This window comes from Hevea brasiliensis, chromosome 15, assembly GCF_030052815.1.
Source record: "Hevea brasiliensis isolate MT/VB/25A 57/8 chromosome 15, ASM3005281v1, whole genome shotgun sequence".
Taxonomy (NCBI): domain Eukaryota; kingdom Viridiplantae; phylum Streptophyta; class Magnoliopsida; order Malpighiales; family Euphorbiaceae; genus Hevea; species Hevea brasiliensis.
Genome location: NC_079507.1, coordinates 62,807,403 through 62,830,463, shown reverse-complemented (window position 1 = coordinate 62,830,463; position 23,061 = coordinate 62,807,403). Strand labels below are relative to the sequence as shown.

General features: G+C 32.4%; 3 protein-coding genes across 4 annotated transcripts; 2 read left to right on the top strand and 1 right to left on the bottom strand.

Moving 5' to 3' along the window:
- Nucleotides 1–6,637: 6,637 nt before the first annotated feature.
- LOC110638546 (AP2/ERF and B3 domain-containing transcription factor At1g50680-like) lies at nucleotides 6,638–7,747 on the bottom strand. The gene has a single exon (XM_058137334.1). It carries the CDS (start codon nucleotides 7,745–7,747, stop codon nucleotides 6,638–6,640), a length of 1,110 nt encoding a protein of 369 aa, XP_057993317.1.
- A 3,249-nt stretch (nucleotides 7,748–10,996) lies between these two features.
- On the top strand, nucleotides 10,997–15,102 carry LOC110638232 (protein NRT1/ PTR FAMILY 7.1). Of its 2 annotated transcripts, none has more exons than XM_021788718.2 (6): nucleotides 10,997–11,093; nucleotides 11,361–11,420; nucleotides 12,492–12,639; nucleotides 12,867–13,084; nucleotides 13,173–13,732; nucleotides 13,988–15,102. In XM_021788718.2, the coding sequence occupies exons 2-6, from the start codon at nucleotides 11,373–11,375 to the stop codon at nucleotides 14,844–14,846; spliced, it is 1,833 nt and encodes a 610-aa protein (XP_021644410.2). In that variant the 5' UTR covers nucleotides 10,997–11,093; nucleotides 11,361–11,372; the 3' UTR covers nucleotides 14,847–15,102. The 2 variants fall into 2 exon arrangements, with proteins under 2 accessions (XP_021644410.2, XP_021644419.2); XM_021788727.2 differs by having other exon boundaries at nucleotides 11,017–11,093; nucleotides 11,364–11,420.
- Nucleotides 15,103–15,675: 573 nt separating this feature from the next.
- Nucleotides 15,676–22,533, top strand: LOC110638243 (uncharacterized). Its single transcript, XM_021788739.2, has 4 exons — nucleotides 15,676–16,325; nucleotides 17,368–17,592; nucleotides 20,375–20,758; nucleotides 21,592–22,533. The coding sequence occupies exons 1-4, from the start codon at nucleotides 15,780–15,782 to the stop codon at nucleotides 22,057–22,059; spliced, it is 1,623 nt and encodes a 540-aa protein (XP_021644431.2). The 5' UTR covers nucleotides 15,676–15,779; the 3' UTR covers nucleotides 22,060–22,533.
- The last annotated feature ends 528 nt before the right edge of the window (nucleotides 22,534–23,061 follow it).

Sequence of the window (23,061 nt, the reverse complement as noted above, 5' to 3'; positions counted from 1 at the left end):
GTTTAGGCATATTCATCCATATTTTGACGTCCCACCCATTCTTTTCCTCCTATCTCATTGTGTCTATCTCTTTTAGGAATGGCAACAGGCAAGTTGGGGCAGGGATTACTCCTCCTGTCACGATCTAAATTATGAGCAGTCAGTTTAAGGTCCCCGAAGTCTATAGTAAGTTAAATTAATCTCTAACCCATCCATGAAACTCATATTTTGAGCCCAATTTCAACAAATTAACCGAATAAAATCCGGTCATAATATGGACCATCCAACGGAGAGTTCTCAACTCACCCGACCTGTAGTCTCAAAATAAAACTATTTGGGAAGCTCAACTTACCCTTACAAGCATCCACGGATCAATATAAAACTAAATAGGAGTTCAATTCACTCATTCAACAAGTCATCCATCCACACATTTACACATTCACAGATTAATAAGTTTACAATCCCTAAAAAATTAATTTTATGGTCCCAAGCTAAATAAAATGGTTCTACACATGCGAGATCTAGAATTCAAATTTAACAATACAAAATACGAAAATAACAGTTAGTAGACCTGCAAGGTAGAAAGTATGTTAAACATAAGAATAAGCTCTCAGTAACCTGAAAAAAATGGATGAACAGAGGTGAATATTCGACTCATAGAGTAAGATATTGATTTTATATATAATTTTTATAACTACTTAAGTCTAGTGCATTCCTAAAAATGAATGCAACACCTTCACATAATTCAAATAGGTCAAGTCATAATCACATCAAAAGTAATTTAGAGCACTCATTTACCAATATGTCACATTCATACTCATACATATATATATGGGAGCTAATCCCATATACAGTTCTCTTAGTTTCAGCATCTGCTAGCGAGATCAACTCAAAATCGGACTTTCTCTTAATATCCAAACATGGGGACCAATGAGATCAACTCAAAGCTATGCCTATCCCTACTTATCCATAATAAGGATCGAGTCCCAGAGAGTCAAACTTCAGTTGCGCATACCTGTCCTACCCATATTCATATACACACCACATACACACTCACTCACACACACAGCTCCAGATTGCTATAAAACAACAATCACAACAACATCATCAGGAATCAATGCAATATAAAGCGTTTTTAATATTTACTACATACATAAATGTATAAGTGATACATGAACATACCTTGAATATAATAATATTGAAATTATAAATAAAATCAATATCTACTCATAGTATTCAAAAAATTACTGCGGCAGCTGAGTGGAGGAGGAAGGCTGACTCGGCTCACTTAAATATTATATCAAAAATTTTATCAATATTTACTTAAATCAAAGTTTTAAAGAAACAAGGGACAATCTTAAGTTTTATCGAAAATCCAGTAGAGTTTTCCCTATGCTTAGGACCTATTTAACCTGTAAAAAGATTCAAATAACACTTATAATACACAAATCCCACATCCACATCTCATCATTATCATATGGCCCCTCCTGCGCCCTCCAAAACAGTCAATACTCATAATTTTAAAAAATTATATTTTAGTCCCTATACTTATTATTTTATCATAAATCATTCAAACAATCTCTAAAATTTCTAAAATTTTAGCCCCCGCGATCCTTAACAATATTATGAAACTAATGCAAAAGGATTTATAATTTATAGCTACCCACGAATATTTTATAGATTTTTATTATAAATTCAGCACTAGGTAATTGAAGAAACTTAAGGTTCAGGTTTATCTTTGTCAATTCTGACACTTGTAACGTTTCCGGGGTGTTTAAAAATGGTGAGGTAGACTATAATTTTCTGATTCCAAAGTTGTTCTGGTAGCCGGTTTGTCCGGCTGAAAATTATAGACCTGAGCGATAGTTGAATTTCCGCTAAATGAAAGTATTTACATGAAACCCACAACACTAGAGGTTAGAATAAAATTGTTATAAAATTAAAAAAGCTCGTTTGAAGCTCATAAATAACTGTGAAGTTCGAGAGACCCATCAAAAATTTAATGTTGGAAAATTCTAAAATTTATATGATTGCGAAGCTCTTGTCGAGTAGAACACACCGGTACTCTCGAAATTTTCGTGCCCAGTTTGGGAGAAATTTAGTCCAAAAATTGAAATAGGCTAACATTTTCCGAGTAAAAATTGGACAATCCACTTGATGAAAAATTGGGTTGGTGTCTATGGAAAGCTCTGAAGGTGTAGGTGAGTTTTGTCACAAGACCCGGTCCAATTGGTGACCAGATCAGCCAAAATCATACCGAGAAGATCAAAAGTCGCGCGGCGCATGGAGGCTCCTTTAGACATGTTTTTCGGTCATTGGAGTGGTGGCCAGCGGTGGGGAAAGGACTTGGAGGTCGCCTGCGGGCTAGGGAAGGAAGGAGAGGTGGCGACTGGCAAGGAGGAGGGAGGAGGAGAGAGAAATAGAGAGAGGAAGAGGGGGTGTCGAGAGAGAAAAGAATGAGGAAGAAAAAAAAGAGAATCAGTCCGATTCGATTGGTCCAATTTGGTATGATTTGATTCTATTGATCCGATTCATGATACTCAAAATTGAATTTTTACTTTGCCCTGTGACTAAAAACGAAGCCCAAAAATTCTGAAAATTTTTCAGAAAACTCAAAAAAATTTGTGAAGTTTAAATATATTTTAAGTTTGCCACATGGTTTTTAAATTAATTTCTAAAAATCGATAAATTTTATTGTCTTTTGAAAAATCAAATTTGATTTTTAAAATTAAGAAAAATTCTAAATAAATTATAATAATATTTAATATAATAAAATATTAATATTTATATACAAAATAATTATTTAAAATTTATGGGTATTACACCTCCCATCTTTGCCCCACAAGAGTTTGAGATCAGAGCGAGGTATTATTTGCTAGGGTGTGAGGTGAGGCGAGGCGAGATGAGTTTCTCTGTAGAAAATTTTCTTTTCATTATAGTTTATTAGTACATAATATAAATTGATTTATTAAAAGATAAAATATAATTAAAAATATAATTTTTACATATTATTTTAATAATATATTTATATATTTTATAGAAATTATAATACTTAAATATATAAAAATAAATTAATTTTTAATAAAAATAATAATATATTACTATACAAAGCGAGTTATGAGATTTCGAAGTAAGAATAAAGTGTTTCCATCTTCACCCTACACAAATCAAATCAGGATTGAAACGAGGTCAAAGAAAATTGATGGAATTCGGTGCCATCCCTAATCTCTTTGAACTTCCCAATCATCCCTTTCATGCACTCCCAGTTGTTGGAAGTTGATGAGATCTATCACTTGGCTTGCCATTTTGTCTTCTGGAGCGAGAAATTGATTTTTTGCCTTATTTTTTTATAATTTATTTTTCTTATACCATGAATTTGTGAGATTATAATATTGTGGAAAATTTTATATTTCTTGATTTGAAAATTAATGATGATGAGATAGAAATGGGGTGAAGGGGAGATAAAAATGAAGAGGGAGAGATAAGAACGGGAAGAGAAAGCAAGAGAAAAACAAAGGAGAGAGAGTGAGTGGAGTGGGAAAAAAAAATCAGCTTGTTGGAGTTTCACATTGTCCAAAATAAAAATAAAAAATAAAATAAATATATAGTAATGGTAATGTCAAAATATTAAAAATTAAATAATTTAATTTTCAAAGTAGTTAATAATATCAAAATATAGGAACTCATGGTAATTTACTTTCATTTTAATCCAAGCAGAAAACGACGACGTAAGCATCCACGCATTTGAGGAATTAAGAGGCTGTAGGTCATTTTAATTGTTTTTAAATTTAAAAATCTATTGTAGTATGTTAGCGAAATTTTTGTGAAACGAATTTAAAATTTAAAAATTTTTTAATAACAAATTGAAATTAAGAGATGAAAGTAAAATATAAGACAAAACTCAACCACATGCTATAAAAATTATCCATTAATACAGTGATATTAAAAAGTATATAAAATACATATATATATATATATATATATGTTTTTTTTAAATTATTTTACCATGTGGATGGTTGATAATACAAAACGTAAAAGTGAAGAAAACTTTGAGTATTCCCACGGAAACCAGATAATTTTTACAGCGAGTCCCTCAATTTTGCCCTCATTAATTTTGGAAAAAGTTTTAGGAATCTAAGATAGTGTTTGGTATAAATAAATTCTACAAAATTTTATAAAATTTAATTTTAAATCTAAAATTTTAGTGTTGAATTTGAATGAAAATTTATTTGAAATTCTTAATAATGAATCCTATAAAATTTATTATAACTAAATTAAATTCTATCAAAATTGATATAATTTGTAAATGAATTCTAAAATTAACATCATATATATTTCAAGTGATAAAATTATTCTCTTAGTATATGTCATTTTATTTTAATTTTATTTATTTCAAACAAAAAATGCATTTCATTTAAAATGAAATTCATATTTAATATAAAATATATCAAATAAAAAAATTCATTTATAAATAAAATAAATTTTATCATAAAATTGAATTAAACAAGACCATTAGATAATTTTATTTATTTTTTATACTTATTTTAATAATATAAAAATGTAGGTTAATTTCATTAAAACTCATTACATTGTTTTTAAATTTAATTAATTTTTTTTACAAATAATTTATTCCAATCAAAGTTATTAAAATTAGATATCATTATGATTGAAAAAATTCAATTTCGTCGGTTATCATTCTTTCATACACTTAAAAATTTAAGAAAACAAAACTCAAGCATAAAATAATAATAATAATAATAATAATAAAAACAAGCCATTGTTGGAGGAAACAAAGGATGGTGGGGGACAGTTGCCTAACATTGACACTATGGTCAATGGTGGTCTCAACATTACTAAACTTTAACCTTTTTTATCTTCATTCAGTGGATAAGTGTCCCAATATAACTATTTGGTAGTCTTACCTTTGAAATTTTGAGGGTCACATTTTCATATCTTTTTCTCATTATTAGTGTCATAACTTCTCTTGACTCATATATATATATATATATATTGAATAATTTTTTTTTATATTTATAAATAAGTATTACTATTTATTTTATTTATAAAAAATAAAAGCATGTCACTAATTTTATTACAGGATTATAGACTTACAATAGAATGTATAGATTATCTATCATAAAAAATTATTGGTAAAACTCGAACCCTTAACTTGATTAGATAGTTGATTAAGTCTATATATGGATGAAACTGTTGAGAGCAGCAAATTAGGGAATGAATTTGGACAGCAATTAAAGGGCAATTGACTCTCAATAGAAAGGAAAGCAAGACACATGAAAAATATGATTCATCTGTTTTTAATGTATATTATCACAAATTAAATAATCACCCAATCAATTTTTAATTAGAGAGTAAAACTAATTAAAATTTATAAAATGAGAAATGACTTGTTTTTTTAACATAAGTTATTTTTTCAAAAAAAAAACTTAATTTTTTTAATTAAGAAAATATTTTTTATTAATTCATTTTATTAAATATCTAAAATATTAAAAAATGTGAAAAATATTTAAAAAAAAATATTTTGGCTTTCTATTTTTAAATATTAACAAATGCAACTATTTGGAATAGATTAAAGTATATTATTTTGCAATGGTTCAAATAAAAATGATTTTTTTTTTGGAGAAAAAAAAAAGATTTTGAATATAGAGGATTTAAGAGAAGGCTGTTGAAAGAGATATGACCTGCAGCACAAGTGGCAATGCAAATTGAAATATTGAATGGATTCAAAGTTTTTGGGTAGATTCAATAAATCATAACCACAAATTATGTAAGAAATTTTTGGAAATAATTAATATAATGCCTTATCGTTTATTGTGATAAGTCAATTCCACACTGTAATATATTTATCTCTCCTTATCCTTTTGGTCTCAATTCTCAAATCAATTTTCTCTTATTATTATTCCTTCTCGAAAAGGTGAGACAGACAGCTTCAGTCTCAAATATTTGAAAATTTTAATTTCTTTATTCATTTTATTCATTTTATCCATTCTAATTTATAATTTATTATATTTATTTAAATTATATATTTTTACTTTAATTTCAATTTAAATATTTATTATAATTCCACATTATTAAGAAACAATGAGTCTTAGGTATCCTTTTCTTATAAATCAATTTTTAAAGGTGAGTTCTATCTAAATAGCCTGTCATTACATAATATAATTTTAGCAACTTGTGACACTCAACAGATCATCTCAATGAATATTAGAATAAGTCTCATGTTGTGAGATTCGACACTCGATTCATATCAGTGCTAAAATATTCTTTTATTAAGTGTAATTTACTTCTGTTTTATATAATTAAACTAATTTTATTTAACATGGATTGCATTTGAATCTACTTGTAAATCAAATAATTTTACTCTTTTTTTTTAAGTTAAATTTGAAATATATATTATTAATTTAAAGAAAAAATTAGAAAAAAAAAAGTTATGTTTATGCCACTAGAAAATTTTGAAACAAGATTTTATTGAACTTGCCAATGTATCAAATTTACAGATATCACAGCAATGATTTTTCCTTTAATCTTAAAAGAATAAATTAAATAATTTCTTCATGCAACTAAAATAAATTACAGAAGGCCAATTGGCCCATTGCATCATCTGAGACTTTTTGTGAAAATTAAGATTTTCTAATGATCATCAGTCGATCCTTGTCCCAAAAAGCTTAAACCCCTTTCCTTTGGTGGCACTGTTATTCAATTCCAATCCTCTCAATCTATTCTCTTCCTTGGATTCTTTCCCTTGATGATGATGATCTTTCTGCAATTTGTTTCTAATAGTTAGTCCCAAATTGAGTTCCAATTCTTTTTGCATCTCCTCAATCTGGTAAGCCCCATCAACCACACTACAGCTTTGGCCATTGCTATAACTAATGTCAATTAAGCAAAAATTTAGGGCTTCTTGATGAACCCTTTCAGGGCAAACACAAGCATAGAAAATGACAATGTCTTTTTCCTTTAAATTTTTTTCCTTGACAAACCTATTCCAACCCCTTGTGAACACAAAACTTTGGCTGCTTCTCCAGTAGCAATACCTGAACTTCCAGCACTTCATTAGCCTGTCATAAAGTACAAGTTCTGTATCATCTATCTCACCTCTTATTCTATTGTCATCTACTTCCACGTTTCCACTTATATAAGGGAAGTATTTAACGGCAAATTTCTTGGGGATAACAAGCCTGTTAAGCTTACCAACATCGCTTGGTGTAAGTTCCTTCTGAAAAAGCTGTATGCAAGAAAATTGCCCATCATCAATACCATGAACCCTTGTTTGATTATTAAGACTTGTACCAGTGGCTGCAGCTTCTTGTCTTCTTGATTGTGTCCTAAGAAAATCAGCAAATTTTGGTTGATATGATCCATCTCTGATCATGTTCAAAATAGCTTCTGTGCTGTATTGGGACTGGAAATCAGGCTCTTGAATGTTCCTTTCAGTCCACGGGAAATTTCTATGTGAATCTCCACTGCGAATCTTGATCGCCGCGCTATCATATGCCATAGCTGCTTCTTTCTCAGACTTAAATGTTCCTAGCCAAATTCTCTGATGGTTTGCATATATCTGTGCACCCCAATGTCCATTTTGCTGGGGCACCACCCCTTTGAATTTGGCTGCAATTATAATGTCATTATTAAGCTCTAGTCTCGGATGTTTGGCTGCATGACTGTCGAATGAATCTGAAGTTTCTGCAGTAGTTGCAGCAATTATCATGGCATTAGAAAGCAAGATTGATGATGAATCTCCTTGATCCATTGCTAGAGATAACTAATTATTAGGAGGATGATGATTAAGGATATCAATTGATGAAGAGGACGAGAAATACAATGTTAAATGTTAATACATATATATTATATATCTGAGAGATACATTCTGTTGCATGAAAATGGTAAGAGTTTCTATTTGGGAGGTGGAGATAGAGAGAGAGAGAGTTCAAACTATGAAACTGACTTGACAGCCATTTTGCTCTGATGAAAAAGATTGTGTTCCAGTAAAAGAAAAAAAGTTAGAAACAAAAGCTAATGATATCAACTCGATCGGATAGTAAGTTAAAACAAATTTGAAAAGGCCTTATATTTGTTAATTTAGCCTGTCATTAATCTGCCATTAATTAAAGTATTTGCTATAGTTTTATCCATTTAATTTGTATGTAACTAATAAGTTAAAAATCTCGTTTTTTCTTCTATTTAATTTTATGTTTTGCGTATAGTTTTATTAGGGGTTGACAACTTGGATTCCTATAACGTATTTCGTGATTTAATTTTCTAAATTAAATTTTGATTAATAAGATGAAAGTTAATTTATCAACTTCGTTAACCCCTGGCAGAATGTATAATTGCCAACTCTTTTAAGAATATAATAATTGTTACTTAGTTAACCCTTGGTGGGAAAATCCCACTAATTATAACAATTAATGTAGTTAAGAGTACTGTTAAAAACTCCATGCAAGTTTAACAAAGCAAAGATGCGTTAGGTTTAACAAAAGATCTTTTTTTATTTAACAAAAGATCCGTTGATATGAGTTAGGAGTTTTATCGGAAATTAGTTAGCAGCAGAAGCCAGATTCTTTGAATATCAATCAACCCACTTCCATTATATAACTTATCGTTCTTTTTGTTATGCTCTTATCACCTGTTTTGTATAAGCTCTCACATTCTTTCTTTCTCTCTTATGCACTATAGCTAATTAGCAACAGTAGCCAGCTAGCTATAGCTAGCTTTGCGAGCTCATCAGCTTCTCTATATTGAGTGATATTTGAAAGTTGAATTGAGGGTATCACCACTTTTGATCTTCTTTGTCAAGTAAATGACAAAAGGGTTCGACGGATTTTTTGGTTTACCGGCAAGTCTATTGATTTCCCGGCCTACTTTGCTCGTTGGCATCCTTGACATACGTTCTTCTTCGTCTCCAGAATCGGTTGGAGTCATTGATATACATTCTTCGCCATCGCCAGAGCTCACTGCCTTTTCAGAGTCCTTTCCTTCCCTAAAAGGTTGTTGTATCCTTCAAGGTTACGCAAGCGTTAAGCTCCCATGCAATGCAATTAGCAATTTTTATTTTCAACAATTAAGTACTCGTGCAACTTACTGTCTGCATTATTTGAATGCTAATTAATCTTTAGCCGAAAATTTTATTGAAATTATCTTAAAACACAGCCATCCTCCAATACTTTCCTATTGACTATGCAATGCATCTTTATTCAGGATTGAATAACTCAACTAAATATGGAAATGATGTATGCTGTTCATAATTTCGTCCAACCTCATTGGTTTGTGAGTTGCTTTCATGGTACATGATAGGTTATCTGGTCCTAGTAGCTAACTCATGGAATGAAATTTTGGATTGAAGCCATATTCTATGAAACATAGAAATTTTGAATTATTGATGTGACTTTGGAATTAATTAAGGGTCCTGTTTATTACACTTGGCATATGCTACGCCCACTTGGTTGTGATTGTCTATAAAATTAAAGTGAACATAATTATAGTAATTGATCCAACATGTTGATGTATATATATAAGAATTTCAATAAAATTCCATTTCTTCATGGTGGTGGATCAGTGGAAATTGTTTGAAAATGATCTTCACTTCATAGTTATACCTCCACTAGAAAACCATCAAATACAATAAATACAACTTGCATTTCACCTAAAGTTGTAAATAGACCAATACAAAAATTTAGCTATATTAAATATATATAGCATGTTTAGCATGAATATGTTAATCCTAATTCTTATTGGTAATAAGTGGGTTATGACTTGTGACTATATATGAAATAATCTTTTAGCTATTGATGATTTAGGTTACAGAGAATGCACACCAGAAATTTTTAAGTATAGATTATAATAAGTCAATTATAGGTTGGTTCAATATTAAAAATAAATTAAAAAAAAATATTTTTTAAATATTATAAATGCTAAAAATTTAAATTATATATGTAAATCACATAGTAAATACTAAAAAAAATTTAAATTAGTGAATTAGTACCATCCAATGATTTTTCTTTTTAAAATTTTTGTTTTATTGAATTAATGAGAATAGTTTAGCTGTAACACATTAAAATAGTAATATTTTTAAAATTTTGAGATAATTTCAATACCATTGAGTTGAAACTCATTAATTTTTTTTTTCCTTTTTTTTACACTACTTGTTTTGGACGGTAACTTCATTTTTACTCCATATGCCAGCATCAGGCCAGAAAATTCCCATCCTAAGAATTTCAATATACCAGATAGATTATTTTCTTAGTTCTTCTTTATAAAGACAGAAAGAAAATTATTGTGACCAATGACTTCTCTAGCAAGATTATTGTTCAAGAAAATGAAAGAAAAATTTTGAATTCTCTCTGACAAGAATGGAATCTTCTAGCATATCTGGCTGTTTAGATTTCTTCTTGAAGTAAAATTTCTTCTTGAATTACGAAAATAGAATAGATTTGTTCTTATCAATTTGGCATCTGTAACACTAAAAAGTGTACAGCTTTGCAAGAAATGGTTTCTGATTTGATATTTACCCTGCAGAGATTACAAGGATTGACGTTAGAATTGTTGCAGAACTGTTTTAATTATAAACTGCTGCTTGTGCATAATGATGAAATTATTTGGAATTCTTTTTTTTTATAATATTATTATTATTATTATCAAGAAAAGTTATCAACCAAGCAGTGAAATTGAGGGGAGATTATCAAAATATTTGAAAAAAAGAAAAGAAAAGTAGAGGAAGCCAGTGATACATAAAGGATATCTTTTTCACTTGAAAATAATTTCTAACTGGCCATGATTTCATGGATGAAATGACCCGTTCAACGGCACAAAGCACTTCTCTTCTCTATGCAGACCTCTCCTTCCTATTCCACCATAGATTAATACACCTTTAGATACCATAGATTTCTTCTTCATTAGCAATGATAAATCAGGTCTCTGAAAATGACACCCTCTCTCTCTCTCTCTTCCTCTTTATTCCGTGCGTGTGTTTTCCTATATATTGAGCTCTCTAGGGCCACTCTTCTCAACCCTTTCTTCTTCTTTTGGTTTATTTCTTCTCTTTGTGAGTGTTCTTCCTTTGGATATCATTGATCTTTCTAGCTAGTTATAGTGAACTGGTAATACAATTTTTTATAATTTCTTCTTGTGATATTTTCTCTTTCAAAATTGATCTCTTTCTCACCTTGATTCTTCTCCATTTATCATCATACAATGGCATTTACATTATGTTTGTAATGACCAAGTGCATACGAACTTCCATTTGCACCTCAACACATCTAATAACTCAACTGATCTCACTATCCTGCATTTCATTCATTCCATTTTGCACTATGAAATTGTTTATTATGTTTATCCATCTCTAACCTTATCTTTTTTATTTGTAGAAGAACCCTTCAATGGCTACCATGGATATGCTCAACTCCACCAACGAGGTTGCGCTAAAGGTTAGCAAATTACTAAGTTAGGCAAAATTCTTTCAGTAGTTATTAGTTAACATTCCCCAATCAATAATATGTATATATGTTATGGTAGGTAACGTCCACATTGTTTGTTTTTGAACTTTGCTTGAAATGTTCACCCAATAGTGACTGGCAAGCTTTCTACACACTGCATAAGTGTGCAGGATACAATGAATCATCTTTAATCTCTTACCCTGTAGTAAATATCACAGTTGTACCACTTCCCCTTTTTGTAAGTTTTTTAATAGATCATATGTGACATAATTGGCAAAGTCCAACCTATCTTATTGTCTATCCTATCGAATTTATTATGAACTCAAAACACACCGCTCTTTTACACGTGAGTCTTACGATATAATTTTCTTTTATAAGTAAAAAGAACTCTATAAAAGAGTCCTACAATGCAAGTTGTATTTTGTCTAAATTGGGTGTCTTAGAAAAACCTATTGGCTAGGGTGTAGTTTGAGGGTTTTATGCTAAGTCTTTTCTGATATTATTCGTTAATAAAATTTTTTATTATAAAATTACATATTGTATTTTGAGTTTGGAGTCAATTAAGTTTAAATAAGATTTTTCAAATATTTTCATCAGCATAGCTATATATCTTGAGTTTTGCAAGTTGTCGCGGGAATTTTTACCAGTATGTGTGGATGATATGGTTGCAATGTTTTTCATTGAGAGTGCCTTCCATTTTTATCCACTAAAAGTTAATTATTATTATTATTATATTATTATTATTATAATGATATGAATAATGAACACACACATATATATAAATGGAAAAAGACACGTCAAAAGTTCAATTTTCCTTTTGCGTATATGATTGGAACACTTGAACAACATGAAAATAATTTCAATTTTCCAGACCACAAAACTTGCGTTCTTTGGTAAGTGGTGCACAGTTTACTACTTGTCTTACTTGGTTAGTCAAACAAGCATGCTATTTGTAGCTACTGTGATCCTATCAATAGAAAAAGCATGCTTTCCTTCTCTGATATATTGCAATCAAGTTATCACTATGATATTGGCCATATTTAATATTATTATTATAAGCAGGTGAGAGAAGACAATATTAGTTCTACAGATGCTACAACTGTGAATAGAAACAGCAATGAAAGTTCACAGAGAAAAGCTGCTCTTAAAATTAAGAATTCCCTCATTTGGAAGAGCTCGGGAGGGTGGAAGGCTGCAAGCATCTTGCTAGGTAATACCCGCAACACCTTTTTTTTTTATTTTTGGAAAAAACTTAATTAATTAGACGCAAAACATCATATGCAAATTACGCTTATTTTATATGTAAATTATATATATATATATGTGTGTGTGTGTGTGTTGAACCGATGGGTCTAAACAATAATTTCCCATCTCCAACAGTAAAAACTGCAACTTATTCCTATTTATTTTCCCTTGAACTTGTTTTATTCGCTGCAGCGAATCAAGGCCTGGCTACTCTAGCTTTCTTCGGAGTTGGTGTTAATTTGGTTTTGTTCTTAACAAGAGTTCTTGGTCAAGACAATGCTGTTGCTGCAAATAACGTAAGCAAGTGGACTGGCACAGTCTATATGTGTTCTCTTATTGGAGCTTTCCTCAGTGATTCATACTGGGGCCGTTACTTGACCTGTGCACTTTTTCAGCTTATCTTTGTTGTGGTAATTAATAATCCACTATCTACTTCCTTAACTATTATGATCCCCGGTAATTAACTTGCTAATTAACGATTATATGTGCATGAATTAGGGGTTGCTTCTCTTATCGCTGTCGTCTTCGATTTTCTTGATCAAACCGAATGGCTGTGGTGATGAGGTAGTAGCTTGCACGCCAGCATCGCCCGTTGGTGTAGCAATATTCTACTTATCAATATACTTAGTAGCCTTTGGATATGGTGGACACCAACCCACTATAGCTACATTTGGAGCAGACCAATTTGATGAGCAGAAACCTAAAGAAAAGAGTTCAAAAGCAGCTTTCTTCTGCTACTTCTACTTTGCACTCAACTTTGGATCTTTATTCTCAAACACCATTTTGGTATACTATGAAGATTCTGGTGAATGGACACTTGGGTTCCTGGCATCATTAGGCTCTGCAGTCATAGCCTTAGTATCATTTTTACTGGGGAGTCCTGGGTACAGGTACACAATACCCTGTGGCAACCCTTTGCCTCGAGTTGCTCAGGTATTTGTAGCTTCAGCTAGGAAATGGGATGTTATTCCTTCTAATGCTGATCAACTGTATGAAGTAGAAGGACCAGAATCTGCAATCAAAGGAAGCAGAAAGATTCTTCACAGTAATGGGTTCGAGTAAGTTTTTAAGTTTTAATTTCAAAAAAAAAGATTGAATCTTCACTATCTTTTACAACATGGCATGAATGGAAATGTTTGATCTCTATCCTTATAAAGATGATGTATGTTATTGCTGCTTAAGTTGCCTCTTTACAAATTAAAGTTCACATATTTTTATAAAAAGTTTAAAATTCAAAACGCGGCTTCTGCTACTCCGAACGCAATGCTAACTAGGCATCAAATTGTCCTTTGTGTGTGTGTATATTTGATCAGGTTCTTGGACAAGGCAGCAACCATGACAGAGGATGATCTGATGCACCAAAATGATCCATGGAGGCTCTGCACTGTAACTCAAGTTGAGGAGGCCAAATGTGTCCTAAAAATGTTACCTATTTGGCTATGCACTATAATTTACTCGGTTGTCTTCACACAGATGGCTTCCCTCTTTGTTGAGCAAGGAGATGTCATGAGCTCTAATTTTGGAAAGTTTCACCTCCCAGCAGCTAGCATGTCTGCTTTTGATATCTGCAGTGTCCTTATTTGCACTGGAATTTATCGCCAAATCCTGGTGCCCTTAGCAGAAAAGTTAAGCGGCAATCCTAAAGGCTTAACTGAGCTTCAAAGAATGGGAATTGGGCTCATTATTGGAATGTTTGCAATGGTTGCAGCAGCTGCCACTGAGATTGAGAGGCTCAAACATGTTACTCCAGGCCAAAGGATAAGCTCTTTAAGCATATTTTGGCAAATCCCACAATATGTACTTGTGGGTGCTTCAGAGGTTTTCATGTATGTAGGTCAGCTAGAGTTCTTTAATGGGCAAGCACCAGATGGGATAAAAAGCTTTGGAAGCTCACTTTGCATGGCTTCAATCTCTCTTGGAAACTATGTCAGTAGCTTGCTGGTTAATATGGTAATGGGGATTACAGCTAGAGGTAAGAAGCCTGGATGGATCCCAGATGACTTGAACAAAGGCCATATGGACAGATTCTACCTCCTGATTGCAGTGCTTACAGCTTTTGATTTTGTCATCTATTTGTTCTGTGCAAATTGGTACAAGCCTATCAATCTCCAAGGAAGTGAGAAGGAAACTGAAATGGAGAAACAAGAAGGTGATGTGCTGGCAAGAATTTGATACTGATGAAATGGAGGGGCCAAATCAATTAGATCAAGTCTTCTTTCTCTTTGTGCAAGTATCATTCTAATAAGCAATTGTTTAGGATGATCTCCATTTCTGCAAGAAGGAAGCATGACCTTTGTTTCTTAGGGATGATTGCTTTCTTCTCAGGATACATAGTAGGATTTGATATGTTGTCAAGTTTGGTTATGTTTGTTTTTCAAGCTTGAAGTTTCATGGAGGTTAACAGTGGAATGCATATTTTTCTTATATATATTATTCAGAGGGTAACAGCATAATTAAAAGAGTATTAAAATTTAGTTAAAATTAAATTTAACATATTTTATTCATAAAAATATTAAAATGATTTTTTAAATTACTTTTTTAAAGCATATAAAATAATATTTTCTTAAAAATATATATTTTTTTCTCATGAAATTCAATATTAAACGGCTCTAACTAGTAACTCAAGTTAAATATTAATTTAAATTCTGATTTTTTAAAAAAAAAAAATTAAAATCATACGAAAAATTATATAAAATTAATTTTTATTTTTTAATTTAATAGTCACAACTTGTCCCTTTCTTATTATAAAGGTAGCTCACTCTTTCTCACTGCAAGGATACATTGGGTGGACGTTCTGCGAAAAGTAATTTAATGGATTTTTAATGAATCAAGGCACGAAAATATAAATTTCATATATAAAAATTTATTTTTATATAGAGAAAATTTTTTTGTAATATAATTTTATGATGCGGGCCATGTGTGAGTCAGCCCTTATTCAGGGAGTTTCTTTTTTAATATAAATATTTATTCACTATCATTGCGAGTTGTACACAATCAAAAAATTCCCGCTTCTGAAAGACTACCCTCCTTCGAAACTTGACCCTACGTAAAACCCTCACTCTTCATCTTCTCAAATTAAAAGGACAAAAAAGAAAAATCCCAATAATGTCTTCACCACCATTGCCAGAAGTGGTGGTGAAGAATCGATTTCTAGGGTTTCTGATATGGCAATCCATTACCTCTTCCGCCGTCTTCATCCTCTTCAAAACTTTGCTTCTCTCACCTATCACTTACACTAATTTAGCACCACCATCGATCCTTTCCTTTGTTGCTTTCCTAATTTTTCACCTCTCGCAGCTCTTCTTCACTGCATCACTCTCTCTACTCTCATCTCCCCAGCCCTACTCTCCTGCATCACCATTACAGCTCGCCGTCTCTCTCCTCCTTTTCCTTTTCGTCTCCAGCGACTCTTTCTCTTCCCGTGATTTCCGCCGCCGGGCTAATCTTTCTCTTAGTTTCTTTTTGTTTCTCGTGGCGGCTGCCATCTCGGGATTTCTCTCGGTGATATGCTTGTGCGGATGGGCCAACTATAGCTCTGATGGAGTGCAGCTGATCGGAAGAGTTGGGTTTAGGGGTTTTACTTTTGGATTGCTCTATGCCTGCTTTTATATTTATAAGCGGCGATGGGTTTTGGAGTTTCCCATTATTCAGGTAATCATAGGACATCGTTTATATATATTGTGCATTTTTTTGATATTGAAGTTGCTTATTTTGCCTTCTAGTTTCTAGAATCTGTTCTCTGTGAACTATAATTATGATTTCTTTTATATCTGATAATGTTATTTAGATTAAATCTAAAATCCTTAAGATTAAGTATAGATGAAATATTGAAAGCAGCAAAATAAAAATTGAATTAGTTCATTTCTTTTCTCAGTATTTTATTTCACAATAACAGAAAGCAAAAAGCTATTTTTGTTAACTAACCAAACATATGATAAATTAACAGATTATGCAAATTGCCTTTGTTATCTCCTAAAGTGAATACTCATCTCCTTCAAGTGACAATTTCACGGTATTCGCTACACTACTTGGCATCCTTGTCCAGGCAATGGCTGAGCTTTTAACTATTAACCTTCTCAAACTTCCTTGTCTCTGTCTTTGGCAAGTGCCAATTGGTCCTGAATATTGATAAAAGTAAGGGGATTAATCTCTTGACCTTTTGACATTGAAGATGAAGATAGGTTGCTGTTTCCCTCTTGCACAAATAACACTAGTTGGTAATGAATTTTTCTGTTTTCACCAAATGTACACAAGATGCAAGAAATGGCTATCACATCTGCTGAAAAGGAAAAGAGTAAACAGAGCCATTTTTAAATTAGTTAACTCTTGACAGAATTCACTTCTCAAAATACAAGGGCTCCACAGTCTACACATGAAAATTCTTAAACAGCTAATTTCCAGCTCTTCAGAGCAGTTCTCATTTGGTTGTTATGAATTCAGATTGCAAGGAAAGAGGAGCTTTTCAAGATCACCATACACACTTTACTTGATTGTTGATGGACTTGCAACTGCGGTCCTCATGAATTAGCTTTCTTGCTGTCTATATCTAGATTTGTTCATTCTGACATCTTTATTTATCCACATGCACAAATACTTTCATGCTGGGTGTAGTTTATTTTTGTTAATCTCTTAGTGTCTTTACTCTTCAGTTCTGAGACTCATTATTAATGATAATTCTTTCTCTGGTCAACAGCGGCCCCCTTTCTTCAGCTTCAAAATGAATCTTCCTTCAGCCATTAAACAAGCTTTAAAGCTTTCGAGCACAGCTTACCTATTTTCAGCAGTGCTGCTTGTGTTTCTTCCAAATCAGTTTAAGAGTTATGTAACAATGAAGAACTTTATCATTGAGCAGATCATCCTATACTTTGGGAGCTTTTCTGTGTTCCTCTGTTGGGAATTAAGTCACCATTTACATCAGGTTGGTTCTTAGCCACATATCTTGTTACTTTTGTTATATAATATAGCCAGTGCTTAACAGAATGTTCTATATAATCCACTGAAATTAATTTTGCTGGTGTGCTATCTGATGGCCACTTGTTTATTTACTTATTTCTGCTGGACTATTTTATGAATTGAGAAGACTTAAAGGAAACTAGTTTCTTGATAGTCAATTCTTTGCATTAAAAAATTGGACTTTTTCCCATCAAAATAATTGAAGAGGCATGTAGAGAGTTTTCTCTACGTGGAGAAATTTTAATTAAATTTCTCTATCTCTGTCTATATTGCTTTATTTTTGAAAGAATAGAAATACATAAAGAAACAATTCTTAATAGTATTGATTGACTAGTGTGTGAGGGTTATATATAGAACGTATTGAGGAAACATTTTGTCTCCACATAATAAAATGGTGTTGGAGGGTGGTTAGTTCAATGATGAATGCCTTGGGCCAATGAGCAAGATGTCAATGATGTTGAACATGAATTGAATTTATATTTTTTGGGAAACTTATTGTTTTGTTTTTGGGAGGATTGAGCTCTTATCATCATGCCAAAAGTTTAAACTGTTAGCAAAGGCACAACTTTGATCCCTTATAACGTAGCAGCTTAAGCGCCATGGACCAAAGGAATTTGAGCAGTATACTGGCCCATTGAGCTATCTCCCACTCAGTTCCAACAATCTCCTCCCCCCCCCCCCCCTCTCCTTTTCACTTGCCAAGGATTTGAACTAATGACCTTAAATCTGATACCAATTGTATGATTAAGCACTTATCACCATGCCAAAAGTTTAAACTGTTAGTAGATGCGCAACTTTGACCTTTTATAATGTAGCAGGCTAGCAACCCAAGTGTTATAGGCCAAATTGATCTTGGCAGGATGCTGGCTCACTGAGCTATCTCCACTCGTTGCCAACAAATAACCGATGCCTTTATTTTTATCATAGTCATTAAAGGCGTACCTTGGGCACACCTCAATCTCAAAGCTCACCAGGCTTCAACTCTAGTGCCTCTATAGGAGAAAGGCAGGCATCATTCTAGGCATGGGCATTGTTCCAGGCACAAAGCTTTAGAAAGGCGTTGCTTGTTCCAGGTGCAATGCTCTAAAAAGGCATGCCTTCTTTATTTCCACTTTCGTGAGCACTTCCACTGGCAAAAAGCACTATTACTCAACTTGATATTTGCAAATCTACTAGAATTTGATATTGGCGTATTATGAAGTTTTCGGAAATAGTATCGCTAGCTTTGATGCTCGAACTCTTTATTTTGCCCTGCTGTACCCGTGTCAACATGACGCCACAAGAAATATGTGTTCGACACATATTCATGCAATCTAACACTCAAGTGATAGAGATCTCTCAAGATGAAAAGCATATTGAATTTGTGGATAGGTAAAAAAAAAAGTTAAAAAGAGAATGCAACTTTCAATTAAAGGATAGGTACAAAACAGTTAAAAAATATTGAATATTTTGAGGATCTAATGGTTGCAAATGACAAATAATTCTGGCTGGCTGACTCCTTTTAGATAGATTACTTCAACTCTTTCCGTCTATATAATATATTCTAGCACCTTTGTCTAAACACATCCTTGTATTTTTTTTTTTTATTTAGAAAGTTCACTAGTCTGACACACGGGCAAGTAACATAGATTGTTAGTGATAACTAGTCGCTAAAATCTCATCAAAGCAGTAGATCTAGGATCGTAGCCCTTCCATATTTCTATTTTTAACACTATCACTCTTTGTTTTTTTTAAAAAAAAATTATTGCATCTACATTTATTTCAAGATCTGTACCAATGGATAGAGAAAAAGCATCATTCACTAACTTGAGAACTAATATTCCTTTAGTTCTTAGGGATGAGGAAGATGATGAAAATGTTGATTTTGAAGATAAATATCAAGAGGATGAAGGTGAAGAAGAAGATCAAAAAAATTATGATGCTACTCTTGATGAAGATTGAAGAGTACTTATTTTGTGATTGCTTGACTTTAGTTTTGAGACGTCAAAAGACTATTTAAGTATTGATATATTACTATCTTAAATTTTTAATAGTTTATTTTTATTTTATTTGGATTGCAAAATTATTATTACTTGAACGCGTATTAGTTATTATTATTTTTTAGTTTTATGTTATTTAAAGTTTGATGGAATATTCACATTTATTTGACTTTTATAGATTTTTTTTTTGTGCCTCACCTCACTCAGGCATGTGACTTGTGCCTAGGATCTAGGACCCTGGCGCCTTAGTACGCCTTGAGTCTTTAATATCTTTGCTTTTTATATAATTTATGGTACTTGAATTACAATGCTATATTAATGGATGCTTACCCTTGTTCCTTGGTTTTTGCATTTTAAACAAGATCAATTCAGATTATCATGTATGTTTAGTTCCTTATATATGAATTTATACATATGTAAATTTATACATATGTAATTATAAAAATTATGTATTTGATAAGATGTGTCCCTGTTCTGTCATGTCATGAATTTTTTCAGGATTGTGTTCTGACATATTATGTGCATTATATTCATCTTAACATTATTTGTCTGTTTGTGTTGTATGTAGCAGCTCATGGCCACTTTTGAGTGCCAGATCACAATAGGTTACCTTCTGTATGATTTTCCTTCAAAGTTACCAATACATGAACTTCTGTATTTCTTGGGGTGAAATGGCTTATCTTTGTTGGGCTGTGCTAATTATCATCTGTAGTTGTCATTCCACCCCTTAATAACCTCTATTTTTGACATCTTGATGCTGATGTGAAGGTCCTACATACAAAAAGGTTCATATTTGCACCGCCAAAAGGATCAGCAGCAGCAGAAACAAATCCCAGTGAGCCACTTCTATCAGCTTTGGAGGAGAGCAGCCCAGGTTCTCTTCCACAGTTTCTTGCATATCTTGATCTCTGTATGGTTTGTGAAAATAATGTCGCTACTTGGCGTCGAGCTGCATTCTTTGAAGAAACTGGCGAGACTTACAAAAGAGTTGTAGCTGTATGTTTGAGGCCTCTTGAGCAGCTTGCTTCTACTTTGGGTAAAGGCTTTGAAACTCATTCCGATGATAAGACTTACCAACAACACAATCAATTGCAGTTACAAACTGATCCGCAACAAGATTCAAAGTATTATGAAGCCCTGAACAACTTCCAGGTATGAAAAAAATCAACTGCTGCTTAGATTGGTCTCTTCAATTTAATATGTTTGGATTTTTTAATGTTGTTCATTTTCTATATTATCTTGTCCTAATCAGATCATTGAGTCCATTATCACCATTAATAGCTTAGGTACTCCAATAGCAATACACAAGTTTGTGAAATGGTGATTCATATATGATATTTTTACATATAAGAGAAAGAGGTATAGAAAGAAAAAGTAAAATGAAAAGTGAAAGTGTAGCTGGGCACACAAGTTACTTGGTTTCTGTTGTAGTAGCTGTAAGAAAGAAAGTGAGGAAGGACGTGGTTGAGCTGATGAAGGAATATTTGGTGGCAGTTGGTGTATCTGTTAGAGCAATTTTCTGTCATGAAGGATGTTTGCTCAGAATTACTATTGAATCTGTTGTTGATAAAAACATCTCTATAAATATATTAATTAGAGTATGTTAAAAATTGATTTAAAGTTAAATTTGACATGTTTTAATCATAAGAACTTCAAAATAACCAAACATCTTTTTTCAATAGCATGTAGAATGTTGTTTTTTCAAACAAGCAACATTTTGACCTCACAACCATAATCCCAAAGGGAGCCAAAGAGTACAAAAAACTGCTGTTACTTTAATTATCTCTCTCGTGCACTGAAAGTTTTCAGCGTGCTGTCAACACAAAGTTGAACTTTGAAACGGCTTTTTTATAGTTCTCTTAAAATAAGTTTCTTGTTCTGAAACTGACTTGTAATGAATCATCTGACCAATTTATATGAATTGGTACCTTAAGCAAGATGAATTTTTTATTTGCCAATTTGATAATGCTTGACAATATGTGCAGCAATGTGCATGGTGTGCCAGGACGGTTGTGTTCTTAACTGCACGCTCACACAAGGAAGATAGGTTTGGGGTTGCTCAATTGTCTGGTAGTAACACTGCTGTTATCTCAACACTTTTATCTTGCCTGCTTGCTGTTGAAGCATTGATGGGGAAGAAGACAAATGTGCATACCCCTCATCAGTTGATGGGGCCAGGAGGCATTAAATGGGCTACTCTAAACACAGGAAGACGAGATGTTGCAGTGGCTAAAAAGAGAAGTGGCCCAATATATTCAAAGGCATATGCCATGGCTGATGTGCTGAAGACCTCAATTTACTGTATTATATCAGCTTTCCATGATGAAATGCTCACTAGTGACAAAGCAGGCCTTCTTGAAAAGGATTGGCTTATCAGTGGTAAACCGCATTTTGGATCCCGAGAGCTGCTTTTGCAGAAATTGCATCTTTTCCTGGATTTTAGAGCGAGCTAGCTATCTAGCTACTTGGGTTCAGAGCTGTCTTCCTAGTTTCCCATTGCTTCATTCGCGAAGAAAGCAGCAATTGCAAGATTTGCAAATTTTGTCAACCTGGAGACAACTGCATGGTTGAAAAAGTAATTTGATTCTTTTGCTTTGGAGGTTAAATGAAAGTTTAACTATATGTTATATTTCGTGATTAGTAGATTATGCAATCAATGGGATATTATACAAATGTTTAGTTGGTTCAAATGGTGGGAATATGATGGCAACTGGTACGTTGAGATAAAATAGGGTGTTTAAAAATTTTGGTGTATCAATTTATCCACTTTATCGAGGCAGGTGAAAGGTGAATGTCGAAATGACAGTGGACCTTGTGATGGAGAAGTATTAGTTTTGAATACATCTTGATTTTCAACATTTTGTATTTTTCCAGTGTTGCAGAACGTTCATTAAGCTGATAACGTAACCATGGGATTGTTCATTTTCTTTTGGACCTTGTGATTGAGAAGTATTAGTTTTTTAGTACATCTTGATTTTCAACATTTTGTATTTTTCCAGTGTTGCAGAACGTTCACTAAGCTGATAACGTAACCATGGGATTGTTCACTATCTTTTTTCTTTTTTGTTTTTATGTCTGAGGATTGTTCATTATCTGAATTTTGGATTTCGTCCACTTGAGATTTTCTTTTCTCGCTTTTAAATGGATAAATTAAGTTCAAGGTTCCTAAACTTGCCCTAATTGTTTTTAGGTCAACCTATTCTTCTTCATTTATATTTATCTTGTTTCGTTCAAGGCAATAATTTATGAATGAGGGATTTTAAAAATGTTTTTTTATTTTAAAAATATTCTTTAATTTTATAGATTTTATTGACGCTAAGTCACTTTGGGGATTAGATTTTTATATAAAGATATATTTATTTAACTTAGTGCCTAAATTGATTAGGGGTTTAACCGTTTAAATTATAATATGTTTTACTTATTTAATAAGGTCTTATCATTATCTCAAAAAATAA

Excerpts from the sequence above, each read along its gene's own strand:
- LOC110638546 (XM_058137334.1), bottom strand. The coding sequence starts at position 7,747 with ATGGATCAAGGAGATTCATCATCAATCTTGCTTTCTAATGCCATGATA.
- LOC110638232 (XM_021788718.2), top strand. The coding sequence starts at position 11,373 with ATGGCTACCATGGATATGCTCAACTCCACCAACGAGGTTGCGCTAAAG. Across the intron at positions 11,421-12,491 it reads CCAACGAGGTTGCGCTAAAG|GTGAGAGAAGACAATATTAG; the intron begins GTTAGCAAATTA and ends TATTATAAGCAG. Across the intron at positions 12,640-12,866 it reads GGCTGCAAGCATCTTGCTAG|CGAATCAAGGCCTGGCTACT; the intron begins GTAATACCCGCA and ends TATTCGCTGCAG.
- LOC110638243 (XM_021788739.2), top strand. The coding sequence starts at position 15,780 with ATGTCTTCACCACCATTGCCAGAAGTGGTGGTGAAGAATCGATTTCTA. Across the intron at positions 16,326-17,367 it reads TGGAGTTTCCCATTATTCAG|CGGCCCCCTTTCTTCAGCTT; the intron begins GTAATCATAGGA and ends TCTGGTCAACAG. Across the intron at positions 17,593-20,374 it reads TAAGTCACCATTTACATCAG|GTCCTACATACAAAAAGGTT; the intron begins GTTGGTTCTTAG and ends GCTGATGTGAAG.